A 21048-nucleotide genomic window follows, 5' to 3' on the forward strand; every position below is an offset into this window, starting at 1 on the left:
GGACTATATTTGGATGGGATAATTTAGATAAGATTTTTAATTCTTTCATTAGAGTACTGATTTTAATTAGAAATGTAGATTTACTTACCTACCTAAGAATTAAATATGATCAAAATACGATACACATCCTTTTTTTTAAATTTGAATGTTTATATTGTGGTTATTTAATTTGTGATGCTATTAATTTTTTTTTATAAAATTCAGAAGTCAGTCCGAACGGTCAGGTTACATGTGCTTGATATTTTAATATTATTTTTTGGACAATTAAATATCTGTTTGCAACTTTAAGACAAGCTTTGCCATTAATTACTTAAGCACATTTTTATTATTTACCTTTTTATTTTAAATCTGTAATTGTCTACTTTCTTCAGATTAAAGCCCATTTGCTATGAATTTTGAGGAGGAAATAAAAGAGAAAATAAATTTTACAAGTTTGTTTTATTTTAATTCGACAACCTGTCATTATAATTAACAAACAAATGACTGAGCACGCTCACATACGCACATTCGTTACACACATTTCACAAACACACTGCGACCGGCGCTGCAATGCATTATAAATTAACTTATAAAGTCTTAAATTATTATTCAGTCTATTGCGCTCTCCTCGTCCCGCACCGGCCACGCAACCACGCGCCTTAAACGAATTATCACATATAATATATTAACCGATTTGCGAACGATCATTAACTACAAAGTTTGTTTAATTCAAAGTAGGTCGGGGTGGGATAGCGGAGACCTGGGGCTCCGCGGGCCGCCCTCACGCCTCCAACATGCGCGGCATGTACGGGCGCGGTGGCGACGGCGACTTCTTTGACAGATTGAGCGGCGCATCAGCTACGTCCACCTGCAGCTCCAAGACGGGTTCGGGCGCGGGGGATGCGCCACGGTAGCACGAGAGCAACCCTGAACGCAGAGGGCAACCATCGGCAGAAGACGTGCTGCCGCTCGCCACCTCGCCGCGCCGCATGTACTGCTGGATAATGTCGGTGCGTTTTAGCTGCTCAGGTGTCATGCGAGGCCCTTCCATGAGGCTCTTCGCTAGCACGGAGTGGGTCGAAGACAGAGAGACTCGCACCGGCCTGGGAGAGTGTGCCGGATGTGCCGGGCTCGCCGGGTGTGGATGGTGCGGTGGTTGGGGTGATGGAGTTAATGGCACCGCTCTGGCTTCAGCTTCGCCTGTATCGCGACGCATGGCTCTAAATTTCTTGTGTGGCTTGTAAGCCTCGTTCATCAAAGAGGGTGTATCATAGAGTGGAGGAGCCTCCAAGACACGCTTGAGTACTGGCATATCATCAAGACGTGTGTCATTTGGCATAGGAGGTCTCCTGTCTTCAAGATGCTCCTCTAGAGAAGATCGTGGGCTGGAGCACCCAGAACCGGGTCCAATAATTCTTTCATGTTTCTCATTTCCAGACTCAATACCGGAATCAGTGGGTGAGTCTAGCTTTCTGTAGCGAGGCTGCGGCCGCACGGGTGTGACGGTGAGGCCGTTGTGTGCCAGATGAGCTACGCCAAGTGCTTCTTCATCAACTGAGCCGCGGGAGTCAAGACGTCTCCGTCCCGCTAAAGTCGCGGCTAGCAATGGCGTGCCACAGTCATTTACAACTTCACCAGATTCACTGCTCGACACGGAACCGATCGGGCTTCTTGCAGATTCATCAGCAACGGAATCAGCCCAAGAGCAACCTTCCTCTTCACCCCACATTTGTTGTCTTAATAATTCCTTGTGTTCTGTTCTAAACACGACAAGCTTCTCAGTGTGAAGGGTGCTCAGTGTGCGAAGATCTGGAAGTGTATCCATAAGTTCTCTTAAGAAGCCAGGTCTGTCAGGTCTGTTTTGAGTAACGACGGTCTGCAGGCACGCCTTGAGTCTCGCGTGCATTCGCTCAACCAATTCAATATTGCGGAGTCCCGGCCTATCAGGAGTGATTAAAACTATAGCGCAGAATAAACCGATTTCAGCATCGGTCAAGTTCATAGAGTTCATACGTTCCGCGAATTTAAATGTAGAGTCCACAAGAAAACGCGCATTAGCACCGCTCTGAATAGAATCTCTTTTCATTAATTGTCCATTGAGGCAGATTATGCTATTTAGCGGAGCATCAAACATACAAATTAGCCGCACAAATAGAGCGTCAAATAGACCACTTTTTAACAATGTAAACTTGTCATCTTGAGTGAGTAACTGGAAACCGGGAATTAGGCCGGCAAAGTCAATCACGCCACGAATGACGTGCGCGAATCTCTGGGAGAATTCCTTCTCGGATTGCAATTCAGGAGCAGGGTTGAGGGGGCAAGCCTGTAACAAAAGAAACAATAGATTAATAATGCTAAACAATATTAAATATTAGCTATGCAATGAAGAACGAACTTTCATTAGGAAGGGATATTAAAAACAATGCTTACCAAAGTGGGTTGCGAGTAGGTGGGACAGTCGCGAGCACGGGCACGCATGGCGGCCACGCGGTCACGCGTAAACTCGCAGGTATCGAGATGAGCGCGCACCACTCGAGCTAGTAACCGTGGCGCATCATCTAACTCCGCTGCGGCCGCTTGCTCTTGAGCTCGCGATGATGATGATTGCTGCATTGCAGCTAATATACGTGCTTTCTCCCGTTTCGGAACACGTCCAAATCGAACAGCTGTAACAAAAGAAAACCGCTTTTAATATCCAAACCCTTTAAACCAGTGTATCATAAATCGATTACATTAAAAGAACATAATGAACATAAATGTTGTGCAAGGTCGCGGTTTACATAGAACGTCGGGCAGCTGTCGCTAAATGGGTGCAAGTACCTATAAAGAGAGCCATGTGTATGCGCAGCTGACGAGAGGGTAGAGTTCATCGCCCGTCGCAAAGGTCTACCGACCCTTATGTCTAGCGCTTTGAAAAATGCAAAACTGCCCGATTATAATAGTTTAACGATTTAGTTCAAAAAGCGAGCGACAAAGCGCGATCCATGAGGTCACGTTAAAAAGTGTTACAACTTTCTCGACGCGGGCTTGTCGCGTATTGAAAGGTAGTATGCGTCGGAGACGAGCGTGCCGCTTATGGCATTCATGCGCTGCCGTCGGTGAAAGTGTTTGCGCGATTGAAAACGAAAGCGGAGTGCGCCCTCTCGCCATTTCTCCCGACTTTCCCTGCATAAAGTAGGCCGCTACCACGACAGATCCACTAACTGTTGTTCCAATAACAACTAGGAGATATTTAAAAATAGTGTCAGTTGCATTTTTTATTGCGAATTATGAACTAGTACGAAAACATCATAATACATTTTTTTAAAGATTTTATTATTATTTGTAAATAATAATTATATTTCAGACTTTCTATAAAATTACATTACCAAATTTTTTTTTGGTAACGTTTATGATTTCAAATTAAATCTAAAATCGCAAATCGTTTCATATATTGTTTACAACTTATTAGTTATTTACTTTCAGTTCACTTTTCATGATAATGAGAGCTAGTAAAGTGTAAAGTAGTTAAATAACTTCATTATTTATTATCAGTTCAATGAAAATCAAATAAATTTCCAAAGTAAAATATTAATAATGATTGTCTCTAATCGAATTTTTCTATAAATAACTAAAGTCTAATTCTCTAATAAGTTCTAATTCAGTTGTTTCATAAATGAATACATACGAGCATTGTGATATTTGACGACTCCATTCAGGATGCCTTTGAGAATTGGTAAATCTTCACCCATCTCCGAAACCATTACTAATTTTCACTACACTAATTAATCACAGCCAAATGGCGTTGATAACTAAAACTGGTAACTACGTTAAAATATAAACGAATTAATAAGTGTCACATATCACACATCAATAGTTGTTATTCACTATAATGTAATCCAATGTTTGTATTATGTTCGCACAACGCGGTAGAGTTAGCGAGCTGCGACGTTCGAACGAGCACTGTGAGTGAACATCGAGCTCTCGTGGCCAACTGCGAAGCGGCGTACTAACATAGCTATAGTAAAGAGGGCTGACGACCGATGCGCGGGCCGGACTCCCTCGCACTGCGCGGCGGCGCGCGCCGTGCCAACCTTGAACTTGAGGAGGGAGGGCGAACGGTGTGAGCGGCGGAGGGGCGCCGTCAATAAACTCCGCGCAGGCCCCTGCTCCCATCTCTCCCCCCGAACCAATCTAGTTCTTGCGATTTACCAACCGAATTATTGTTTCTTTAATTTTATGGCCTTCAAATTGTTACAAATTAACAATAGATTTTTAATAAGCCATAAACGTTACAAATATTTGCATTTCATTTTCATTGCCTAATATTGGTCAATTTTTATTTAATAGCGAAAAAAATAACATATTGATTTTAAGAATACGGAATTAGCTTAAGGTCTCAATTATTATTAACGATACATTATTAATTTCGATTATGCTTTGAACATTTAGTTCTTTGTTTTTAATATACCTAATCTGGCATGATTTGGTTTGCTAAACTTTGGCCTTTTTATAAAATAGAGTTATAAATATAACGATCGTTATCCATACATTTAATAAATACCTACCCATAGCCTACGACATAATAAGGGTATATTATTAGCATTTGTAAGCATTATCTTTCTTTAATGTTCGTAGAGTCTACGCAGGTTGTAGCTACTGAGGCTGACCGAACAACTCGGGCTACGACAAATGTGTAGCTGATTTTAGTAAACAGCGCCATCTATGGCCGAGTAGCCGGATTACATATCAAGTTAACTTGGTTGTGTGAAAAGTAACGCGGAATTTTAAACTATATATCATAATTTTTTTATGTGCATCGAATGTGAATTTGTTAAATTAAAAGCAAAAATATTGTGTGTAGTGAAGTTTTATACTGGATATAATGTTTTGACAATTATAAAAATGATTTAATAGAACATAAACTATTTATGAATAACATTAATTTATTCATGAATATTTTAATCAATAAAAGGTAGCAAGCATCTAATGCCCATGCCCGTGAGCTTAAAAAATCTACATAGCATGGTGATGAACTCCGATGCGAAAGTGAAAACGGAAATTTCACTCTCGCGCTTACGAAACACCTTTCTCTACTTTCACTCCGCGTAAGTAATAGAGGGGAGACGACGTACAAGTAGAGGGAATGTCGCAACACTCTGAGCGGAGCAAAGTGCTGAGCAACTACGGCCGTCGACCTGCTTAGCGTGCGCTCACCCGCGCTTGCATAACCGACCCACACTGCATGCGTCCTCTGGGCCCTCCTGTCCCCTCCGCCCCTCGCACCGGACCGCACTTTAAAATAGGATCTGATCGTGAAGCAACGCGCGAACATCGCTTCTAGGCGCTAGCAAAATTGCGTGTCCTACTTGGCGCGCGCGAATGACAGAATATCTATTGCACGAGATTGCACGACGACCTTCTAATACTGGTTGCGTACTGAATTCGATTAGATGTTACGTTTGTAAAATATTCTAGTCGTCTAATTAAAATAAAATATATTATTAGAGTTCATCTTATTCCTTCTAAATTCTTCTATACTGAGCTTTATATAACAGCATGTATTCTATATGTATATTAAAACAAAATGAAGAATGTATGTTTTTTGGTGAATTTTGATATTTAGTGAAAAAGTTTCTTAAAAACGTAATTTTTCATTTTGTTTGATTTAAAAAAAAATTGCACTTACCATCTCTGCTCATTCCAACGGCAATGCATTTTTTCAGTCGGCAATATTGACACCGATTTCTATTTATCCTTAAGATAGAACACTGTTGGTTTTTGGTGCACGGTCTGTACTGGATCTTCTGTTGTATGGACCGTCGGAAAAACCCCTGTGGATCACAGCGGCAATTAGAGTCACGTTCGGGATCGGAACTTTCATCACTGGAGCAACCGGAGTCCGTGGACTCGCGGCGCGCTTCCAACATGCTCACTAACACCGAGTATCGCTCACGCAACTCAGTGCCACACGCCATCCCAGACACCATTCACAACTCGTAATTACCACTCACTCGCCACTACCACCACGGTCTGACTTCTATCCGCGCTCACTATAGTGCACCGACACGGATGGTGGCCGACGACGAACTGTGCGGGAGCTGCGGCGGGCGGCGCAGTTACCCGCGACCTACTTGCCGGCCGCCGACCCAACCGAGAAAGTGAGAGTGTTCTCCCCTGCGCACTTCACCGCTCCCGCACTCCTAACGGTCCTCGTCGCTCTAGAATGCGCTGCTGCCGCTGCACCGGTGTGCCGGATATAGGACGGGCGCATCCCGGCGGGCGTCGAGGCATACGGCCATTCACCCCGGGTCGACGACCGCGCGATTGCACAACGGCCCTTCCCCGCGTCCCTCGCGCCTATCGAGCTGCCTGCCCCGGGAGCTAGGGCGCGGACGACGGCATAGGGCGACGACCGACTCAAACCCAGTGACGTCAACTTTGCGTCACGGCCTACCTCAATGCGCGGGCGCTACTACTTTAGGGGTGCATTAATTGAATTTTAAATCTTCATTGAAGACCGAAGAGTGCAGTAAGCCGAGAGCCGTAAACTATTGTTTATTTCATGATGCACAATGAATATACATAATATAATATTTTATTACTTCGTTTAGACAACCGTTGTGTTAACTATATTAAATGGAAATATTTCATAACAGAATATAATCTGTGTGTATTAAGTGTTTTTGCATATTAATTTAAATGCTGTATATAAATGAACTAAGATCCTAACTCCTATGAAAATTATCTGTACGTAAAAATAATATTTACTTATTATTTAATACTTTAATGTATGATTTATTATTTATCACGTTGACAAAATATATTTGTATTAGAAAAATAATCAAAAATAATATCCGCGAATGAAGCCATTAAGAGAATGCGGGGTCGCGGGGAGACAAAGTCTGGCCCAAATTCGTATAGCCATCGATCCATTGTGCGCTGTGCGAGTGGCCCATAATTGGTCGCAGCGGGCACTGACCGACCCAGCGAGGTCGACGAACCTCTACTGCGAAAACAAAACCATTCCCTCTTGTCCCACATGAAGGTAGTGTTTAGTAGGTGTAAACTTACTTATTTTCTATAAAAAAAACTGTTTTATGTTTCAAACACAGCTTATAACGAGTTTAAGCAATTCATTAGGAAACAAATTATCCCATCGCATTATATGAGATAATCTTTGACATTATTTTAATCTTCTCTTCTAATGATTACACGATTAAATAATGAAAAGCGCTTATTTTAAAACAATCAATTACAACTATCTTGTTTTAAAGCTATAATGAATTAGTTATACGTTTAGTGTTATAAAACAATGTTTATGTATGTGATATTGTTTTTGTTTATTATGGAATGTGTGTCAAAATATCAACAATACCTAACTAAGTATTTTAAAACGACATAAAAATACGAAGTTGATTAGTGATTCATTAAACTTACGAGAAAGGCAAATAAAGCCACTGCTGAGGGTTTCGACAGTGCGAAGTAGGTTACCAATTCACCTTCTAGAGTTTTCGACATAACCCCGTTGCTTAGCCGTAAGCGTTAAGCGGACCAACAATTTTTTGTCATTAACGTTACATTGACACACTTATTGTTATTAACTGCGCTGTGTTTGTAATTTTTTATTACTAAAATTCATGCTTGATGGCAAAATGTAACTTGATACAATGATATGTTATTGTTGGGTATAATTTTTCCGTTTTCTTTGCTGATATTTTGAATTATGGTTACTTAAATATTTTTATATATGTAGCTGAAAATTCCATTTACCTAAAACAATTTTTAAAACACAATAGGTATTAAAATTCAATTAATTATAACATTTAGATAAAATAGATATTTTAATACTCGAAACATGAAATTTATGAATACTCAATAAAATATACTCTAACCGGTCTAGATATTAGCTATGTGACAAAGTCGCAACACTTATGCGTCGAGTAACGGTCCAGGGGGACAATGACTTAACACCGGCTAAGTGAAAAACATGCTGACGCATCTGAGTTTCCGTGGAAGCGTCCAACGACCGACCTCACAACTAACAGTCCACTACGTGCTGCACAGATATTTGCTTGATAACATTTACTTGGACGAATGACTCACGCCTATATCGTGATTCACTTCCTGTTCACATATCACAAAATATCAATATATGTAGGTTTTCAGATATGTATTTAAAATTTTACTAAGAAGTAAAATCTGTTACGTTTTTATGTAACTGTACTATAAATTTAAGCTGTATGATTCAGAAAATGCTGGGTAATAAAAAATTAACAGCTTAATTTTGGAAATCATAAAACGCTTTTCAGCTGCTCTCGATAAATAAACACGGGATCAACGAACTTTAAATCTCACAGTTCAAAAATAATGTAGGTTACGATCGTGTTGCGTACATACATTCGTTGACCGTAAAAGTTATTACAAGGAGGCTGTAGCTGGAGCCATGCTAGCGAGAAGGTCGACGAACCGCGCCACAAATTGGTGCCGAAAAAATGAGCGACCCACAATGCGGCCTGAAATATGTCGGCCAGTATGTGAACAAAGAATCAGCCAGATTACCTACCAAAGCCATTGATAGTCGTTTACCTTACCTTATTAAGTAACTAATAAGAAAATAAATAAAAAAGAATATAATATTTTGTCACCAAATAATTTCCTACTTTTATCGTTATATTTTATGCGATTAAATAAGTTGCCCTACAAAATGTTTTTTTTTTTAGGAAAAGTGCATGTTTGAGTTTTATTATTAAACATATAATCAAATTATATTTTAATAGAATATTTCGAAAAGTAGATATATTTAATCTATTAATATTTTATTTCAATTTAAATACAATTTTTTTCTCTATATTTGCTTATGACAGCTGTAAATTAACCTAAATCATTATGTTAAATTAAGTATATAGTAATTAACGTATAAACGGAAAATGTATATAAAAAAAATATAGTAATTGAATGATGGTCAATAAACTCGAGTTCGTTGACATACGAGTAGTACGATTGAACACAAGCCCCACGTGTGGCAGTAACCGTCCATTCAAAACTCAACTCTTACTGTTGCTTTTCAGCGCCCTCTATTATCGAGTAGTGACATTTTGTTTCTATAAAATGCGTATAGCTGGCGCTAGTGTCACTGACGTTTAGTTCCTTTCGCGAGATATATTATTATTCATAATAATAAGACTAAAAAAAAATGATCGTACCTAAAGCTTATAAATATTGTATAAATGAATTCACATTTGAAAATCACTTCATTCAAAAAGTAAATCCATTACTAATACATGTATTAGTTTAACAATCTTTAACAACCGCATACTAAATACCGGGTGGCGCTTGTAGTGCGTATATAAATTTTAAACCGAAACATTTGTCTGCCCGTGTACTATCCTGGCGGTGTGGTTAATAATGTACAAGTGACAAAAGTATCATAGATTTCTTATATTAACTTGACCAAAATCTAGCAAATGGAATTTTTTCCTTAAAATGATCAGAAAAATAAAGTAGCAGATATACATACAAATACCAATCTAAGAAAAATGATTAGACCTACCATTGACTGTAATATGAATTACCCAAGCTACATAAATTACAGATTTTGACACAGACTTTACACATACCCATTTGGTCGACGGTAAAATGTGTGTCACATTTTTTGTTCCCACGTGATTGTTTCAGTGTTCGAGACAAAATAATTATAAATTGGGGCGCATACGAGGAACCGGCTAGTCGAGGCCGGCAGGTATCAACGACTCAAAAAAACCAACCCATATTCCATACGGTTATTGCAGCTTTTAAATAAATTTAAACTCTAGTATTTTACGAAGGTCAAATGTGACATCATTACGTTGATTTACGGAATTTAAATAAGATTTACATCAAAAATACCATGGCCAGGCTTTGTTGAGTAACTACGGTGATTGTCTTCCGCGTGTTTGGCCTTGTTTTCATTCTAGAACATCGAGACCGTCCTTTCGTAAATAAAAAAAATATGTCCTTTCATACATTGACGTCGTTTTTGAAAGGTGGATACGTAATTTCCATACATTCTGTTCTATCATATTAACAAAAGTAAGTGGTGGCGTGTGAACGACTTGTTAACGGTGGAAGTGAGCATGTGACGAATATTCAAAAAATGTGATTAGAAAATATGAGAATTCAAAAACTATGACGATAATTACCTTACAACCTTCACAGGAATGCACGCCGTAATGGAAACCACTGGCCTTATCACCGCATACGCGGCACAGCACTGTTGTACCATCGAACTCTGAAACAAAACATACCACATTTATTAAACATCGTGATGTTAACTTTGTGCTGATTACGGAGCAGTAAATGTATGTTAAACATCCTACGAGCCAATATTGTTCGTTACCAAAGCACTAAACTCATGACATTCGCCCAAGAATATGATTCAAACAACCTTGCACGACCGAACGTTCAACTAAGAATCACCTTTGTTAAAGTCATTTTTATATTACTAATTTAAACTTCATATTTGTTTATCATGCTCGCACATGGCTCTTATTGAAACGATAATAATCTACGTGTAACATTGTGCGTGATGCGTGATAAGTAATAAGAAGTTAATTATAATTACTACTATCATATGAAGTTACAAATCTCTTGTTCAGGGAAAGCTGCCAATGTGTTCATCATTCTAAATTAATCAAGAATTTCTCTTTATTAACATGTGTTACATACGTTATAATATGGTCCATAACTGGTGTAAGCCGTTACGTAACTACGTCACATGCGTTGGTGACACTGAATAGTTATTTTAGAAAGCGCAGTCTTTACTGCATTTGAGCAAAGTCGTTGACCCTTTAATGTCCACTTTGTGTAATATTTACGTTTCCCTAAATAATTTATGTTGAGTTCAATGCAATAAGAATAATCTAGCTGATATAATCACAAACGCAATAACTACAGACTAATGTATTAATTAATGACAAAAGCTATTTAGTTAGTAGGTCAGTGATAGATAAAAAACTGACCACAACAGGTGTGACGTCAAATGTTATTGGAGGATCTTAAAGGACGCGCTGTGGGGCTACGATCAGGAAACAGGTTCGTTTGTTCGGCTCCCCCAGCCGCTCTCACTTTTCCCTTGCCCGTGTTTGTTTATTTGTTCAGGGAGCAGGCTTCTTTTTGAAACTTTCTATTTCTGAACAACACTCACCTCGGGTCGATGCTCCTAGCGCTCGCTTTCTATGACGTTACTTTCTTTTAGGTGCGTTCGCAGGCTCCTGTGTTTACAATCTACATTCGGCGTCATCTTGCGAGTAATGAGTGGGGATTACAAAGACCCGCGAAAGTGGTTGCATCTAAGACATAATAATTGTAGAAGTAGCGTGCAGCAACTTCACCTCGTGTGATGCAACTCAAACGTTTTTCTGATTGGCTCATGTGAGAGTCGCTCGTTACGTCTATTAAAGAGGCAAGGAAAGTGCACGAGAAAGTCTCGCGACCGCGTAACACGAACAGATGCATTCAAGCGTATAAACACATTGATTGGCTTATGGTGCTCTAGATATTTGGCAGAGTATTGTTTGTTAGTAAATAAATTATGTAAAAGCTCAGGCATTATGATATCATATGTTATTCAAAAGTAGGAAATGCCACGAAAAATAGACAAGTAAAATTACAGATGCCTGTTAAAGATGCTGTTTACGTTTTACGGTTGGAATCGGAAGCACTTTTATTCCAAATATGAAACTTGAATGATATTAGTAAATTTGTTGTTTAAATGTCATAATTTCTAGTAATATAGCAAAGAAATGAAATGCATATCTATCTCCTTAAAGTGTAAAAACTGGTTTTGTGAAAGACTTGTAGAAAGTAAAAGTGGTACAGCGAAGCGGAAGCTGACATTAGAACATTGAACCTAGTCATAAGACGATTATATAAATGCGTGTAAGTCAACAAACCCTACAAATATATTCCCACAGCTTTTTTTATTACAACAATTATGTAACAAAATAAATGCTATTTACAATTGATAAATCGATTTTTATCGCAAGATCATTAACGTTCAATCCCCGCTGACGCAATATTGAACCCCTTCGATTTTGAAGGGGGTTCAAATTATGTTGTAAAAAATTTCGCACTGTGTTAAAATTAATTGTTTTACTGTTCCCTTTTCATATTATCAACATTCAATCGATCAACTATTCGTTCCGAATGTGTAACCAGTAGGTATAATAGATTTTACCCCCTTTATTTAAATGTAAAGAAATCATTAATCAATATTACCAAATAAAGGATTTATTTGACAATGTACTGAGTTGTATTTTTTATTATTATTTCGTTCATTTTCAGATGGCGGTTTTTTACGAACTTAATATATAGCGATTCGGTTGACTTTATTTTATTCAAAAAACAAATCGCATTAAAAGAAAATAGTAGTAGAAATTTAAGTATTTTTTTCTTATCGTTACATTTTGTTTATTTATTTAATTAGTAGTAGTTATTTATTGATTTTTTCTTATCCTGTAATTTGTTAAATTTATAGTTATATTTATGACTTCTCAAATTTTTGCTAAAATTATTTGAAGTAAGAGTTAAGGTCAAGCAAGACAAGTTGATACCTATATGCAGCTCTGGCTCCCGTTCCTTATGCACCGGACTCATCATATTTGTGTCGACTGGCGTCGGCGTATCGTAACGCCCGTAACTGCTATCCGGAGACATCACTAAGAGTCCTTAATTAACTAAACAATAATTATTGTCCTCCTCCACACTGCACAACACGTAAGCCACATCGGAGCTCGACAGCTCTAAGACACGTCCCGTTCACTGAACAACTGGATATAGGACAGGAGTGCACAGGCAAAGCGTGCGGCCGGCACGTCGCAAAGGATGAAGGTCGCTCGTCCTAGAAAACTGCCGCTGCACGCGCCGCGTGCGTTTCACTCGAGCTCGATCGACGAACTGAGCCCGCGCCGTACGTACTTTTCGTCGTAGACATTCGAGTCTCCCCTTAAGAGTGAAAGTCTGCAAAATGATCGCTGCTCTGTGCGATACAATCGGTTCGACGACGGGTAGAGAGCCGCCGGGCGAATTTAGGCTTTATTGTACTGTAAAGCCTGTCTCTCGGCGCGCTTCAAACTCTGGTCTCCGAGGTCATTGCCGCGACGCGGACGGACCAATAGAGAGCTCGCGCGGACGTGCGCGCTGAACCATTGGAGGATCAGAAGTCCCCTTCCCGCGAACCTCACCGCGCTGCGAGTTCGAAGACCTGAACCTTGCGGGCGCACCGCGGCCAAGGTCGCGTGAGAGCGGTGCGGACTGAGCACTCTGCGGGTGGAACGTTCGAGTGGGACGCAGGCGTAGTTGCGTCACACTACTAAAATATTTTTGGTGATGGGGCGCGAATGAACTTGAACACGAAATCGAGCTAATGGATGGCGAACGCTGTGTAGGTCGCCGCGTGACGGACTGACCCGCTGCCGTTGGAACTTCAACCCACTTGCCTGATGCCCAATTTGAATGTCCCTTTTAAAATTGTGACCTCCAGAAATAGCACATTAAAGATAGAAATCTTTTTGCCATTCATGAACTGGCTTGTATACACTTAGATAATATATTATTGTAAAATTTCAAAATTTAAAATGAATCCTATTTAGGTTAGAATAAAAATATAACTTCAGTTGTTCTCTCTGTTAATTTCAATTAGTTCATCAGTTATAGATCTACTCAATTTAATCGTACCAAAGTCACAGTATAAAAAATGGAAAGCCAAAACACCTAAATGAGAAAATTGGTTTAATTACGATAAGGTTTGTAACGAAAATAATCGAGACAACACATCGAATATGCTTATTGATAAACAAGTTTCACCGATATGTGCTTACATGATTTAATTTTATATAACGTCTTGAAGAGTAACGTGCTTCTGTAATTTATATCATATGTAAGAACAAATAAAGTTGAAATCACATTGAAGTGGAAAGTTATTTATGCGAGATAAAGAAGAGCGGTGGTGGGCGGCGGGTAGGTGAATGACCTGTAATTTTTGGCGCAGGCCGGTCAAGGCCACCATTCGCGCAGGCGCTTTGTGACTGAACACTGAAATATATTATTGTCATGCTTGTTTCATTTTAAATCTTTAACAACGATGCCAACTACCTAGATCACATTTTTAGATCAACTATTTTCGAGTCTGGAGTCGATATTGTATGAATCACAACAAAGACTAAATGAATTATACTACTACAATCAATGAGCGAAAAGCGATCGCTTAATAATGAAAACTTACAATGTGCCATGTGTTTATTTCTATAAAAAAATTGCATTAACCAAGTGAAGCTATTTTTTTTACTTCCTTCCGTCGCGGTTGTCCCTACTTTTTTGATAATATTGGATCAAACGCATCAAATAACATGGTGCTTTTAAGTTGTAGTTCATGTGAAAAAATTTCGACTTTAAGTCAAACTACTACGATTTTTAATTCTTTGTTGAATTTTAACCATGTTGGGATAAAAAATGGTTTGTTCGCTGGCCACATGTGTATTTAACTTTGTCAGTTGTGACTATTTTTGATATTGGGGATTAGACAGACTAAATGATAAAAAATTATCGACTACCTCATTCCTTACAAGGCGACAGCTCTTATGTTCTTCTGGAGCAAAAAATTTATAGAAGTGAAAGTATATTTTTTATCAATTTAGTAGCTCTTTATCCAATTAGTAGTAAACTGTATCCAAATTCGGACTTAGATAGAGGACTTAGACACGAATTTTAGATATTATTTTAAATGAACGGTCTTTAACAGTCGCCCTTTGAAAAGTCAAATGTAATAATTGTGGGGCAGACGGCCTTCTCGCGGACATAAACCAAGGACACTGGGACAATGGGCCAAGCGTGCCGAGCCCACTGGCGAAACGGGTCTTAGTGCATAATTTATTGCACATCCATTAGACGGCCAATAAATATAGGTAACTGAATGAAACTGAGAATTAAAGAATAATTAAGTGTGGTTGGAAAGTAAGGTAAAGTGTTGAGTTTTTTTCATATTTAAATAAGGTATAAGTTATGAAGATTGATAGGTTTTTAAAACTAGTAATATACTGTGCAAATCAAATTTTCTTGCATGTTTCAGACCTATTGGCGAGCTGAACCTCAAGCAGCGTAAGATCAACGAAGGTAATCTCCAGGAACCAGACCAGCAAGTAATTATTAATATGCCTTAATTAATATGTGTTAGGTAGTTAACGGATTTGTACCACACATATATTCGATCTTATTACGTATCAGTTGTTTTGACAGAATATAAATTGTATCGACTTCTAAGAAGACACCATGAGCTCTGTCGGCATTTTGTTTAAAGCCAAACATTTGCGATGTAAGCTTGGGTCAAGGTCTCTGAGACCGGTGTTTGCGCGCTCGAAACCTGAATCCCCAACAAGCCTCAAGTACTAAGAAACTATATACAAATACGATATTGTTTACGTTATTAGGTGTCATTTTTAGCTGATGTTAAATAGTGATCATTTATAATTTCTTAAAAACAATAACAGATTCAATATAATGTAACTATGGAAATCTACCGGCCGTTCGAGTTGTGTTTCTAGATATCGTTGTCGATGAAAATGTGTTTTTCATGTTTCAAAGCCTAACTTGATCATCATAGCCACGTGTGTCTTCGATGAACGTAATTAAAGAGAAATATTAAACCCCGTTTTTGCAGTCAGTTAAAATGGGTTGCGTATAGTTGTGGAGGCAACGAGTGCCGAGCTTGTGCGAGTTTTTCCGAAGCACGGCGAGGTCAGAGCAAGTCAATTACCCCTACAGCTACGTCGTTGACGATGAGCCCGCAACAATCGAATCGCATATCTTATCAAGTAGTTATTATGTTAATATATGTTTTCTAGTTAGGCTTTTTTGGGTCTTTAGTAGTAATTTACTATTTTGGTATCTATTCTGCTTAACTACAATTAGTATTTGTACAATATTATAATAAAATGGTTTAAATAAATTGCGTTGTTACGCAATATGTATTACGTAACTAAATCACAAATAATACGGTAAAAAAAATCAAAATTAGGTAATTCCATACTATGGCGTCGTTATAACAAATGAACTAAATTTAGAAAAATAGTTGGCTGGCTTCACATACTTAGTTAACTATATTTGGTAAACAAAACACCTCGTTCGAAGCGTACTCAGATAGGATTCATGTCAATTCTTACTTTGTTCTCAATAGGCATTTAAAATAAAACAACATCCAAGCCGCGGGACCCGGAAGAGCTCATTTGCTGCGACCTCTGCATGATTCGGCAACAGCCAAGGCCAAGGCCAGTCGGGTGCTTTAATAGAACAAACGAACTAAGCTAGGGGCCCCAGATTAAATTACCACGTTTATAGAAACGTTCTCAGTTTTCTTCGGTAAATTGACTTAAATAAACCCGAAATTTTCCTCTCGGCCATTTACTGGACATGAACAATCATTGACGTCATAAGGCAATTAAAAATCTTGCATTTGTTGTTGGTAATGAAATGTTATTATGATTTCTATGATAAATGATTATATATTGTGACATATATATGTATATGCGTCTAAAACTCTCTAATGTAAATGATGCGTCATATTTAAATGTCTACTATTGTTACACGTAGACAATCAAGAAAATATTTTCATACTACTTCCTTGTCCAAATATCATTGCATATCAATGTCGGGAGTAATACTAATTTAACCGCAATGTCATACGTCAGTTACCAAGGTGAAACGATATGAGAAAATAATGATTGCACTGTACTCAAGTTCTATTTTTGTTAGCTTAATAATATAAAAGGTCACAAAACCATTGCAACCGTTTTAATGGAAATTATTATCATTCACATATACAAATCCTTTAGGAAAGTTGATGCCAGACTTCATTAATACGCAGAAAATAACAAATATATGCCTAATGAACTACATAAAACTTGCTCTAATTATGATTATTATTTTATTACTATTTATTATATTATTATTCTTTTAAAATAAAAATTAGAACTGTCAAGACTATTAAAATCCAATTATAAGTTACTTTCAACAACAAATGAGCATACAGGAAATGTTACGAGTAAGTAAGTGTCCAAAGTATAACCGGTATATATTGTTTATGGCAATAACAGGTACATTTCAAGATCATGGGGTGCAGTTCCTTTCACTACAGTCTTCCCTCTTTATCGACGCGCCAACTTACCTTGATATTTTACTCTACATAAAACTTCCTGCTCCTATCAAAGGACAACAACAACTCGCCACTCATTACATACTTAGAAATCTGACGAATAGTTTTGTTCGTTTAAGAACGACATATCCCCAAAAGAAGTATGAAACTGAGACTTGACATTATATGTATCAACTACTATTACCTAACGTAACCCAAACTTGCTCTAGTAAAGTATTGTTTAGAAAAGGAATGTAATAGAAATTATTGTTCTTAAATATGTAATTCGTCGATTAATTGGTGCAACTAAGGAGAATGTTATGTGTTGTTACAAGTAATCAGAGCACAGCGAGCGCACAGTTGATGCACTCGGTTGTATAATGCGCCAGAGTTGTGTGCGCGTTACGTTGCATTACACACAAATACACAACAGGGACAAGAATGAGGAAGTGTGTTCGTTTCCTACTGTTACATTTACTCGCCCTCATTACTATAGATAACAAGTGATTGTTCAACAACATTTCTGTACCGTTTTATTTATTGACAGCTAGGGACAGCTAACATTGTTTTTTTCTTTGAACCTGTAATGATCAAAACAACTTTCAAGTTCATCGAATATGGAACTGCGCCGAATTTTTATTCGAAACATCCTATTTTCAATTTTGCCCATTATTATAGATTGAAATTTGGTGCGATTTATACAGGCGTGTCCTGATTTTTTGACAGATACTGCGTCAATTTTACTCGCGAATACATACACTTGAACTCGAACTAAATACATTTTAAATAAGCTGTTTTCCCAATAGTCCATTTTGCTGGCAAATTCTACGTCTGCAAATTAAAATAATTAATAATTCAAAAGGTGTGATGACTCTGTTTGATAGACAATAAAACTACGCATTCAAATTTCGACTTGCCGACCTCTGATTAAGTTCGACGTTCATGTAATTGAATAATCGTCAAGTAATCTCGAACAGTAGGTAAAGGGGCTCAGCTAGGTCGAGGTAGATATTGCGCAGCAATTGTTCCTGAAAACGTGTCCGAAGAAAGTTCACGGCCGCGCGTTGACGCCACCGCCTGCGTCCCGCACCACCGTGCCCCTCTGTACCCCGCCAACGCTTCCGCACCCGCCATCCACATTTCGCGTTCTCACCTCGCGCCTACGCTGTAGCTCCATTTGCCCCAGTCTCTATTGCCAATATCGATCTAGAGCCTACATTAATTAGGTACGCATCCGCTCGTCCCTGTGACCTTTACCCACGAAAGTTGGCTACTGTGTGATTTGCTAACTTAACCGATGGTAAACTTATTAGACATGACTTAACAATTATTGACTAAACAGCACACCGTTTTAATTCAATAGCTGATTGCAATATGCCAAAACAATGGCTAATTTTAAGTGCAAATTTGAAAACAGTTTAAAAATTTTCCGTGCATGAAGATGACATTGAGATAAAGCCTGTAAGGTTATTAGAGGTTAAATTGGAGTTTCGGGGGAGGTGAGTGGAGTGGAGGAGGTTTAGGTACACCATGGCCTTGGTGCGTTCGTTGGCCGCGCGGCGCGTGTAATACCGCGATAATTTCGGCGGTTGCGCGCTCGAGTCTACTGACCCCACGGTTGTTTGCGACGCAAATGATCCCTGACTTTATTTAAATCATCGGTTTTTAAGAACCACCTTCCGTATTTCATTAGACAAAGAGTCGCTTCCCGATTTTAAATTCAGAAAAAATGCAAAATTTATTTAAAAATAATAAACGCGTCTGCAAAGGTCAATTCCAATGTATTTTATTACTTTTCTATTTTTAAATTTCTTTCCATAATTATTAATGACCAAACTATATAAGACGACTGCTGGAGAAAGGAGAAAGTAATAACTTTCATCTTAAAACAAGTATAAAAGTACCTATGTAATAACCGGTTTCAATATCGATTTGTTTATTTATCTATTTTATGTTATGCAATCACTAAACATGGAAAATAACTAGAAATATATAATTGGTTTTCAATATGAATGCATATAGGTACCTACTAATTTTATGGTATGAATATACAAAAATGTAGTATTTAAGTTTCTGAATAATGTTTATTTGAATTAATATTAGCGTAGCTTAGGTATTATATATATATATGAATGCCATACCTGCAAAAATTGCATTTTGTATCCTATAACTTAGGCACGAGGTAAATCAAGCACCATATAATTATATTAATAAAAGTTTCTTTTGAATGTTTTCACTTCCTTCTTGGCCAGCTGACAGAGAAACCAAAGTGAAACGCGCTACCAGACGGCACCATCGTATTGGTAAAAAGTTGTAAGGTATCGGCATTATAATTTTCGAGTCTTTTGTGGTAGATTTTTTAGTAATTGCAATAGTGAAATGTTCACGTGTCTTTCGTGTTCCAAAAACATGTTTCGTGCATCTGTGAATAAAAGGTGCAATTTCATTTCTAACCCTTTAAGGGGCGTCGCCTATTTAAAAATATCAATGTGTCTATTAAATGGTTAGGAAATGGAAAGTATTTAGAATGTGATAATATTTTAAAAATATTATGATAATTAAAATGAAATATTAAATGCAATATATACTATGTATATTTATCCCGCATTTCAGGCCTAGGTAAACGATAGTTAAATAAAATTTGTGAGGCATCACAATCTGAACCTAAGCTAACTAACAGCTTCACGGTATACATAAACCGTGATTACATGATAATCCATATATGTATGAGTTATAAGGCTTTCCACTTGTTTCACAGTTAATGTTTATAATTATTTGAAGTTGGAGACATGTATACATACAATAAGTGTGGTGTCGGCGACCGAAGAGCGTGCAGTCAACTCGAGTGCGTGTAACGGCGTCTACAATGGTCGTACCATTGCAAAACCTAACTTTGCCAACTAGACACAATCTAAGCCAAGCTCATACTACAATAGCTACGTTATGAAAATTTCATAATATTAAGAAATAACATATAATATATAGCCGTGATTTAATAAAAAAATCACTGGTCACAATCGTATTGTCCACCCACATATTGTCCTGAGAGCAGAGAGCAAGAACCCATTGATGCCATCTGCCAAGATAACAAAGCAAAAGAAATCAATGCGTTAACCCTTAGCTGAGCTCCCATTCAGTTTCGATTTTTAAGGATTTCTATTTCTAACCTTTTGCAAAAAAAAAACCAGGTAATGCTAATAAAACATCACAACGCGAATTGACGTACCCCTTTATTCTTCTCCGATTTCAAGAACAGGTAACGTATTTTTTGTTTGTACGTGTATCTTTGTGCGAGTTTCGCGATATTCAACTCTTCCAGAAATTGTAAAAAACCAAATTATTGTTTAATCGAAATCTTTTTGGAGCAAAAAAGGGATGAAATTTTGAAAGATTAGTTTTTTAACTTCCTTTTGTCGTGCGAATTGCGTAACCGACATTCCCAGATACATGATGTATTGTATTTTGAGTTAAACGATATCTCGATCGAGGGACGATCATGTATATGGACAGCTTAATGATAAAAATATCAGCGGGATATCTAGCAATATTTTCACAAAATTGTATTCTTGCTTTATTAATGTGACAAAATATAAAGCTAAATTAATAAAATAATCTATTATAGTAATATATTGCATTTTGCTCTTTTGCAATCACGTTCTTTGAGCACAGAAATTTATTACAAATGTCATTAGTCATTTTTGTGTTTCCCTAAAATTTAAAAAGTCGTTGAAACTTAATAGTTAGGATTTTACATGTGGCGAAGGTTTAACGACATTTTGGTGAACAATATCAAATAGCCATGACAATTTGCGGTCCATTTATTTGTTACTATTACTATACGACAGCGGGGTGCCTGTGTTCGGACCTCATTATCGTAATGTGCCCGTTTCGTAGAAATAATTTTGGGTCAATTTCTATTTTGTTCT

The 21048-nt window shown here is 37.8% G+C and overlaps 1 protein-coding gene across 4 annotated transcripts in view; it reads right to left on the reverse strand.

Moving 5' to 3' along the window:
- Positions 1 to 419: 419 nt before the first annotated feature.
- LOC123710779 (ecdysone-inducible protein E75) overlaps positions 420 to 21048 on the reverse strand; it is a 66798-nt gene continuing 46169 nt past the window's right edge. For 2 of the 4 annotated variants that reach the window (XM_045662972.1, XM_045662974.1), the window contains exons 2-5: positions 10140 to 10228; positions 5648 to 5792; positions 2410 to 2645; positions 420 to 2302 (exon numbers count right to left, since the gene is read on the reverse strand). In XM_045662972.1, the coding sequence (XP_045518928.1) occupies positions 761 to 2302; positions 2410 to 2645; positions 5648 to 5792; positions 10140 to 10228 (2012 nt within the window). In that variant the 3' untranslated portion in view covers positions 420 to 760. Of the gene's footprint in view, positions 2303 to 2409; positions 2646 to 3646; positions 4038 to 5647; positions 5793 to 10139; positions 10229 to 12551; positions 12931 to 21048 lie in introns of those variants that run through there. The other 2 variants (XM_045662973.1, XM_045662975.1) reach the window with 2 other exon arrangements.

This window comes from Pieris brassicae, chromosome 6 (assembly GCF_905147105.1).
Source record: "Pieris brassicae chromosome 6, ilPieBrab1.1, whole genome shotgun sequence".
Lineage (NCBI taxonomy): Eukaryota > Metazoa > Arthropoda > Insecta > Lepidoptera > Pieridae > Pieris > Pieris brassicae.